Source organism: Chrysochloris asiatica, unplaced genomic scaffold, assembly GCF_000296735.1.
Source record: "Chrysochloris asiatica unplaced genomic scaffold, ChrAsi1.0 scaffold00166, whole genome shotgun sequence".
NCBI lineage: Eukaryota > Metazoa > Chordata > Mammalia > Afrosoricida > Chrysochloridae > Chrysochloris > Chrysochloris asiatica.
Window position 1 is genome coordinate 479,403 of NW_006408684.1, and position 9,640 is coordinate 489,042.

Here is a 9,640-nt window from a genome sequence, read left to right on the forward strand (position 1 = left end):
GGTTTGGGAAAGAGAGTGGAATCAAAACACGAGTCTCCAGGAGAAAGTGGGATAACTGATGTTACATGGAGGGGATTGCAGTCTACTGAAATGAAATGAAGTATATGAGTCATTGAATTGTAAAACTGATGGTCTGTTCTGTAAACCTTCACTCAATTTACAACAAAAAGTTAAAAAAAATTTTCAGCAAGAGAGGAGAAGGAATATAGTACCCATTTGACCTAACATCGATGGCTTGATAATCAGAACTCAACTAGAGGAAGATTACAAAAAATAAATAAATAGATTTTGATAAAGGAAATGAAGATAAATTGCTACAATTTGATAAACTTGACCTATACTCATAGATGTAGTACATCAAAATACCAACAGAGAGGGAAGTAGTCTTCCCTAAAATATCACTAGTCAAGTATCAATGCTATCCCTTCTACACACAGGGTAGATAGGGACAAGCAACTTAGACATTGGCTACCTAAAATGTGGGGGCGATAAAGGCACAAACTGACTGGCTTACAAGGTTTCAAGAGGGAGTTTAGTTTAGTTTAGTGCTGGGGGAAGATAGAGACCCCACTGAATAGTTTTTATCTTGTATTGATGGGTCTGGTGAAAACAGATGGGGATAAGATTCTTATGATTCAATAGTGAGTAATTGTTATCATGACTGAGACTGTCACAATTGTAAAGGTAGAAATTTTGTAGCAAAAAGGGGAAATGGTTAATCTTATAGTCCAGAAACAGAGGACCCCAGGACCATCAAGGGAGAAGACCACAAGCGGAATGTGGGACCTTATCCAGAGAAACAGCGATGCCTGAGACAAAAGCAGAGATGGGGACATGGAGAGAGGGAGTAGCTGAGGACTCTGGATTCATGCAAAGAGACGGACGGAGAACTGGAGGCCAGGAGGCAGGCTTGTAGAATGTGCCCTTTGGTGGTTTAAATTATTATATATGACAGAGTGTTAAAAAAAAAAAAAAAAGAGCTAAAATTAATAGAGAGAAATACTGTTAACTGATGGTACGTGGAGGGAATTATAATCATTGTAATGAAATAAAGTACATGATATGTTGAATGTAATATTGGTGATTTGCCTTGTAAACTTTCATTCAATTCACAATAAAAACTTTTTTTTGTAAAAAAGGTCTTGTAACAGATTTGCCAATGCAATTTAAAAAAAAAAAAAAAGAAAGAAAGAGAGAGAGAGAAGAGGAGGAAGTGGAGAAGGAACACCTTGCTTGGATCCACTCAATTGAAAGCTATGATTTGGGCAAGGGGAGCAAAGAAAGGCAAAGTATTTACTTGTCTTGTTCTGTCTTGTATGGGGTCACCTCAGGTTGACTGTGTCCTTAAGGAAAAAAGGCACTACTCCTGTTCAAATAGTTGTTCTTTGGTGTGCCAGTATCCTCTCTTTCTCTTTATCCCCTTGGGCCAGGGGTGTAACCATGTATGCTGCTGCCAACCCCATGTTCTGCATTATTCCTACACTTAGCCTACACCTTGGTAATTGGTCTCTCTTCAGACTATGGTGGCATCGGAGGTAGGATTCTCTCCTTCTATAAAGGAGACCTGGGTTTGATTCCTGGTCAAAGTACCTCATGTGCAACCATCACTGATTTTCCTCTTCTTTTATTTTGATGTGAAGGTGTATTCATTTTCTTTGAGGTTACCCTGTAATTGATTTATCAATATTCTTCCTTATTTAAAATAGTCTGTTGTGCCTTGAAGTCTACTTGACTTCCCTGCCTTTTGGAAGTTCTGTATCTACACTATTCCCTCTTTTGTAGTTGACTTCATTATAAATTCATATCTATGGTTCCCTATTTTCAGTCTTGTAAATTAGTTTTACTTTTAATACTTCTATATCTAGATTGAATTCCTCTTTATGGTGCCTCACATAACTCTCAGGCTCTCTTCAAATTTTTTCATTCTTTTTTCTGATTGTTCTAGCATACTAGTATTGAGAGATGTATCTTTAAGCTCTTCACTTTCAGCAAGCAAGGTTGTATCAGCTGCATATCACAGGTTGTTAATGAGTCTTCCTCTAATCCTGATGCCACATTTTTCTTTATATAACCCAGCTTTTCAGATTATTTGCTCAGCATACAGGTTGAATAAGTATGGTGAAAGAATACAACCCGGTCATACAACTTTCTTAATTTTAAACCATCCAGTGTTCCCATGTTCTGTTCGAACAACTGCCTCTTGGTCCAGGTACAGATTCCTCATGAGTACAATTAAGTTTTCCAGAACACTCATACTTCGCAATGTTGTCCATAGCTTGTCATGATCCACACAATCAAAAGCCTTTGCGTAGTCAATAAAGCACAGGTAAACATCTTTTTGGTATTCTCTACTTTGCGCCAAGATCCATTGGACATCAGCAATGATGTCCGATTGATTGCTGAAAGTGAACAGGACTTAAAATACTGATGAAGATCAAAGAGCAACAGCTTTTGGTATGGATTGCATCTCAGTGTAAAGAAAACAAAAATCTTCACCACTGGACCAATAAACAACATTCTTATCAATAGAGAAAAGATTGATGTTGTCAAGAACCTCATTCTTCTTGGATCAATTATCAACACTCATAAAGCAGCAACCAAAAAATCAAACAATGTATTGCATTAGGCAAATCTTCTGCACAAGATCTTTTTAAAGTGTTGAAGAACAAAAATGTCAGCTTGAGGACTAAGGTGCGCCTGACCCAAGCCATGGTATTTTCAATAACCTCATATGCATGCGAAAGCTGGACAGTGAATAAGGAAGATTGTAGAAGAATTGATGCTTTTGAGTTATGGTGTTGGAGAATATTGGAAGTACCATGGACTGCCAAAAGAACCAACAGATCTATGTTGGAATAAGTGCAGCCAGAGTGCTCCTTGGAGGCCAGGATGGCCAAACTTCGTCTCTCATACTTCGGACATATTGTCAGGAGGGACTAATCGCTAGAGAAGGATATCATGTTTGGTAAGGTGGAGGGCCAGAGAAAAAGAGAAAGACCCCCAGTGAGATGGATTGGCAAAGTGGCAGAATCAATGGGCTCAAACGTGGCAACAATTGTGAGGTTGGCCCAGGATGGGGCAGTTTTTCGTTCTGTTGTGCATAGGGTCACTATGAGTCGGCACTGACTCAATGGCACCTAACAACAACAACATATTCAAGCTCAGTAATTCGGGCTTCCATTGCTTCACATCTACTCCTTTGCCCTTTCAATGTATTGGCCATTTCTGAGATCTTAACTGAATTTTCTGGATTTCTAATTGCAGGTTTTGTATTGTTTCAAAATGTGCATTTATTTTGTCTGTTTGTTCTTTTAGTGCTTTCCTGAATTCTTCCAAAATGTTTACTGTGTTCTCCTTGCTTTCCTTGATCTTTCTATCAATTCTTAGAAGGTACATAAAGATCATTCTTTTGAATTCTCTTTCACTTTGTTCCTTCCTTGTCTTCCTCAGAAACAATTTAGGTTCCACATCTTGGTCATTTGTTGAATCCTTTCCCTCTTATTTCTTTACGTGAGCTTAAATAGTCTGTTTCTAGGGCATTTCGGGATTATTGTATTTATATTTAATTGATGATTATATGTTGATGTGTTCTTAGGCTCTCTGAAACTGTGTTTTGAGGGTGTAGTTAGAGAATGGAAGTGTGTACGCTGTTCCTGCACTTCAGTTTAGGGTGGGGTTGGCTGCTGTCTCTCACTGATCTGGTGATATAGGAGCTGGTACAAGTTCTTGCCAAGTGGGTGGAGCTGCAGAGGGTAAATGTGGATGGGATGTATGGGTATGGTTGCTGTCTCCTGTTGGATGGGAAACAGCAATACCTCCCTACCACACAAGTAAACAAAAGAGGATAAACACAAGAAACCAACAATGAAAAGAGAAAATAATAAAGAGAAGGCTAACAGGCAACAAAAAGAACAAAAATATAATAACGATACAGGCAAAAAAAGGGACAAGAAATAGAGCTATGGAAGAGAAAAACAAGAGAGGAAATTAAAGGAAGAAATTTAAAAACCAAAAAAAAGGAAGAAGAAACAAAACACTTAGAAAACCTAGGGAGAGGGAAGATTAAAATAGAAAGGGAGTAGAAAATAGTAAAGGGGAAAACAAAAGAAGTGGGGGAAATGAGAAACAGAAGAAAAGAAAGAAAAACAACAGCAGAGATAGGATAAAATTCAAGTGATAGATGGAGAAGGAAGAGGAGAAAGAATAAATAAACAAAAACAATGAAACAGCAAAAAGAAAAAAAAAACAAAAAACACCCCCAAACAAAAACAGGAGTCCAGCCAGCAAACTGGCGCTGTCTGCATTTCTGCTCCTCTTCTCTGACCTGCTGACCTAGTGGCCTTTCAGCGAGGTCAGAGTTCAGGAGCCACCAAATAGCAAATTTGATTGGCTGAAAGTTAGACTGACCTTGGGCAGCTCAGTCTTCCTGTGGGTCTATTTTATCAAACAATATAATGAAGATGTTTTAGAATATAAAACAAGAAATGGATTGGAATGCACTATTGAAATATTAATATAGTTTGCTCTATAAAATGATTACAGCAGATCTGGATTCAGCAATTTTTTAAATAGTAAATGAGAGAGGAGTAAGTTATATGTGAATATACATTGTCAACATTTGTGTGTATTCTTTAGATATTATACACTGTGATAATTTTCAGAAAATGTCAATTCTAAGGTATAGTATTAGAAGTGTTTCAATATGAGAAATACATTGTGTTAAATGTGCAAGTTGAATAATCAATAAATAAAGTATTGAAAAAAAAACCCATAGTGTAACTTTTGAACCTAGAGAGGAGACGACTTGGGGGTGGGTGCTGGGGGTGTGGCTCCTGCAAGCCAAGGATCTCATGATCTGGGTGTGGGAGGGACATGATAGCCGAGTTCCTGGCTCTATATCGAGTTCCTATAGGCCTCGATGGGGTCCTGGTGTGGCACTATGGGTTAATGTGCTGGACTATAAAGTTAGTTTGGAACCTCAGGTTCAGCGGTTCAAACTCACCAATTGCTCCTCAGAAACCCTATATAGGTTTGTTGTGGAATAGAACTTACTCGAGGGCACTTAACAACAACAACAACAACACAGGCCTTGATGTTACTTATGTTCAAGGAGGCCCTTGATGGAGCTGGTTTTATTGTCTGTCAGGACTGCAGGGCAACTCGGACAGGGTGACTGGTTAAATGCTGGTCTGGTGACTCTGCAGTTTCTGTAGCTCTAGAGCCAAGCCCACCTGAAGCCAGGTTCCAAAGCAGGGCACCAAAGCAGCTGGCCTGACCTCACACTAGCTTGGCTCCTAACCACGTGGTTCTGAACTCCTGAAGATAGGATCTGCATTGGGATAGATGAGGGTGGGAGCTGGACACTCCTCTGAAGGAAGAAGTCCAAGCTACACTGAAGGTATTTATAAAAATCAAGGCTTCAGAGATTGATGGAATACAATTTGAAATCTTTCAACAAACTGATACAGCATTGGATGCGCTCATTCATTAATGCCAGGAAATTTGGAGGACATCTTCAAGTTATTTGAAAAGATCTATATTTGTGCCCATTTCAAAAAGAGGTGAGCCAGTGGAATGTAGAAATCATTGAACAATATCATTAATATCACCTGCAATAACAATCTTTAGAAGATAGTTAAAAAATGACTGCAATAGTACATTGACAGGGAACTGCCAGAAACTCAAGGTGGATTCAGAAGAGGATGTGAGACTAGGGAAACCATTACTAATGTCAGATGTATCTTGACTGAAAGCTGGTAACACCAGAAAGGTGTTTACTTGTGCTTTAGGGACTATGCAAAAGCTTTAGACTGTGTGGATCATGACAAGCTATGGATAACATTGCAAAGAATGGTATTCCAGAACACTTGGTTGTGCTCACGAGAAACCTGTGATAGACCAAGAGGCAGTCATTTGAACAGAACAAAAGGATATTGAATAGTTTAAAATCAGGAAAGGTGTATGCCAGGGCTGCATTCGTTCACCATACTCATTCAATCTGTACTCTGAACAAATAATCTAAGAAACTGGGTTATTTGAAGAAGCAAGTGACATGAGAATTGAAGGAAGACTCATTAACAACCTGAGATGTGCAGATGATACAATCTTGCTTACTGAAAGCAAAGAAGACTGAAAATACTTACTGATGAAGACCAAAGACCATAGCCTTCAGTATGGGTTGCACTTCAATGTAAAGAAACAAACAAAAAAATCCTGACAACTGGACCAATAAATAACATCATGATAAATAGATAATTGATCGAAGTTGTCAAAGACTTCATTTTGCTTGGATTTACAATCAGTACTCATATGCATGTGAAAGTTGGACAACTAGTAAGGAAGACTGTACAAGAATTGATGCATTTGAGTTATGTTGGAGAAGAATATTGAAAGTACCTGGACCTGCTAGAAGAAGTCTACGTTGTAAGAAGCATAGCCAGAATGCTCCTTTGAAGCTAGGATGACAAGACTTTGTTTCTCATACTTCGCGCATATTTACAGGAGGAACCAGTCCCTGGAAAAGGGCTTTATGCTTGGTGAAGTTGAGGGTCAGTGAAAAAAGGAAGACCCCTAATGAGATGGCTTTGCACAGTGCCTGCAGCAGTGAACTCAAGCAAAACAGTCATGAGGATGGTGCAGGACCAGGCAGGATTTTGTTCTGTTGTACATAAGGTTGCTATGAGTCAGAGCCAGCAGCCAGCACTTACCACCACCACCACCAACATCCTAACAACGAGGTGAGCATTAGCAGGCTTTGGAGTCCTAGCACAGCACTGTGGGTTAAAGCGCCTAACTGCAAGATAGGTGGTCCAAGCTCACCAGTTACTCCTCAGAGCAACTATATAGGGTCGTTATGGGTCAAAACTGACAGGATGGTACTTAGCAAAAAAAAAAGTAGGGTTTGGCTAGAAAAGCTATGTTACTGAAGTTACATTTTAAAGAAGTGGCAGCCTTCTCTCTCTTTTTTTTTTAAATCATAGAGGTATACCTCATTTTTGAGTCCTGGTGTGGCGCTGTGGGTTAATGCGCCAGACTGCAAAGCCTGCATTTGAACTGCAAGGTTGGCAGTTCTAGCTCACCAGCTGTTCCTTGGTGACCCTATAAAGGGTCACTATGGGTCAGAGTTGACTCAATGGCACTTAACAACAATACCTCATTTTATTGTACTTCACAGCACTTGCAGTTTTTTGTTTTTTTCCCCAAACTGAAGGTTTGTGGCAACCTTACATCCAGCTTGTCTGTTGGCACCACTTTTTTTTTTCCATTTTGGTAATTCTCCAGATACTTCTAACTTTTTCATAATGTTATCACACACTTAATAGCCTACAGTGTAGTGTCAACATCATTTTTATATGTACTGGGAGACCAAATAATTCGTGTAAAATGCTTTATTGTGACATTTGCTTTATTGCAGTAGTGTGGAACCTAACCTGCAATATCTGTGAGGTTGTTGTTGTTGTTGTTAAGTGCCATCGAGTCGGGTCCGACCCATAGCGACCCTGTACAGGGTTTCCGAGGGTGTAAATCTTTACGGGAGTAGAAAGCCTTATCTTTCTCCCGCGGAGCGGCTGGTAGTTTCGAACCGCTGACCTTAAGGTTCGCAGCCCGATTCGTAACCACTACGCTACCAGAGCTCCTTATCTGTGAGGTATGCCTGTCCTTTTCAAAGATCCCTAATAGATTTATATCCTCAGAAACCCTATACAGAGTTACTATGAGTTGGAACTGACTTAACTACACTAACAACAACCAAAAAAAATTGAGTTCTAAAGCAATAATGGAAGAGGTAAATTCCTTTCCCTAGTCTCACCAGAGGAATTTAAACCCTTTTATATCAATTTGTATTTGGTTTTACGCCACTTGGTTCACTACTGAATTCCCTCCCAGTGACTGTATCACAGCTTTAGATACATAATAGGTGCTCAATAAATATTGATTGAATAAATGAGTGACTGACTGAATGAATATATTCTTGGACAATGTCTTAGCTCAACTGGGATACACCAGAGGGGCTAGTGACTTTTTTAGAAGAGTACCAAAGGCTCAGGGAGCTCCTGACAATCTGAGGAACACTGGTAAATCAACAGGTGTCACCAAAAAAACAGCTAAGAGAATGGAACACTTGGCATCTGGGGTCTTAAAAGCTTGTGAGTGGCCATATAAGGTTCGGTAAATAGTCTCCATCCAATTGGAGGAACAACGAAGAAAGAAAGCTCAAGGACCATTTGAAATAACACAACTTTCACCAAAAGGTACCCAATAAGACAGTAGCTATGAGACTCCAAGAGAGCTGATGGTGTCTAGCCAACACTGAGTTGATCAAAGATCCTATTTAAATCACGATTAAGCAGGAGCAGATATCAAAGAGAAAAATTAATAACAGACATCTTACTTTGATTTTAGGATTTTTCTTACCCATCAAAATCAAATATCAACTGTAAAACTTCCTGACCAAATCCTGCCAACATTTAAAAAAATTTTTTTATCCAAAGTTGCTAATGTTTTCTTTCCAGTTTGAAGCCAGGAGGCTTACTTAATTTAAATTTCAAAAAGTATTAGGGCTGCAAGTGAATGAAGGGTCAGAAACTACTTGTGACCTGATTTGATTTCCATTAAAGGGGGAAAGCAGTGCTCATCCAATCATGTTAAGATTAGCCAATGGTCGATGTTCTTTTCTTCTCCCTCCTCTTCCCTGTTTTACATTTCATTGTAAATACCTTTCTTTGAGCCATTTGCTTTTGTGGGGAAATCAGAATGTTTTCTCTATATACATACAGAATATGTGCTCAGAATAAATCTTAGGTTTCAATTTCAGTGAGTTTTGATTATTGTAAAAATAGAACAGAAAGCGGGCAGGAACAAGGATTTGGGTGACAAACATTTGAATATCTAAAGTATAGCCCACCTATTGTGAGAGGTTAATGGTCTTATGGGAAGTAGAAGTAGAACTGAGAGCCTGGGAAGCTGACCTGAGTTCACCACATGTTCAAATTAACTTTCTAGCAGTTATGTGACTCCATGATGGAATAGTACTCTGTAGTCCTGAATTCTCCTCTGGGTTCCTGTGCCCAGCAACCAAAGCACATCATCTGCCTTTGGTAACCTCCTTCCAGCATGGATTTTTCTTTTCTCCCTTTCACCTCACTCCAACTTCTTTTGATTCAAAGCAATGTTGACCAGTAATTGCAACCTTTTCATATAGCCTTTTCTTGTGTTACTCTCACAGAAGAAGAGATCGGCCGCTTTCTGCTCTCTCAAAGATGCTGAGGTTGGCATGGTCACACCAGAGGAGGTAGACTGTCAATCAGGTTCCTAGAAGAAATTTAAGAACATGTTCTCTAGTTGTGGTCACATGAGTTCTATATATGGTTCAGACAACTAGGCTTAGAAGGTTTACCACCAGGAAATCCCATAAAGGGACAAATGTAGGAGATTAAGTATTCCTTACTCTATTGTACAAAGGAGCTCTGGTAGCTTAGTTGTTATGCGTTGGGCTGCTAACCTCAAGGTCAGCAGTTCAAATCAACCAGCTGTTCTGCGAGAGAAAGATGAGGATTTCTGCTCCCAAAAGATTTACAGCCTCAGAAATCCAGCTGTTCTGCGAGAGCAAGATGAGGATTTCTGCTCCCAAAAGATTTAC

At 39.4% G+C, this 9,640-nt stretch overlaps 1 protein-coding gene across 1 annotated transcript; it reads left to right on the plus strand.

Annotated features, from left to right (window-relative positions):
• Positions 1-1,520: 1,520 nt before the first annotated feature.
• Positions 1,521-4,519, plus strand: LOC102842163 (NADH dehydrogenase [ubiquinone] 1 subunit C1, mitochondrial-like). The gene is made up of 2 exons (XM_006871300.1): positions 1,521-1,535; positions 4,337-4,519. Exons 1-2 carry the CDS (start codon positions 1,521-1,523, stop codon positions 4,517-4,519), a joined length of 198 nt encoding a protein of 65 aa, XP_006871362.1.
• Positions 4,520-9,640: the final 5,121 nt, after the last annotated feature.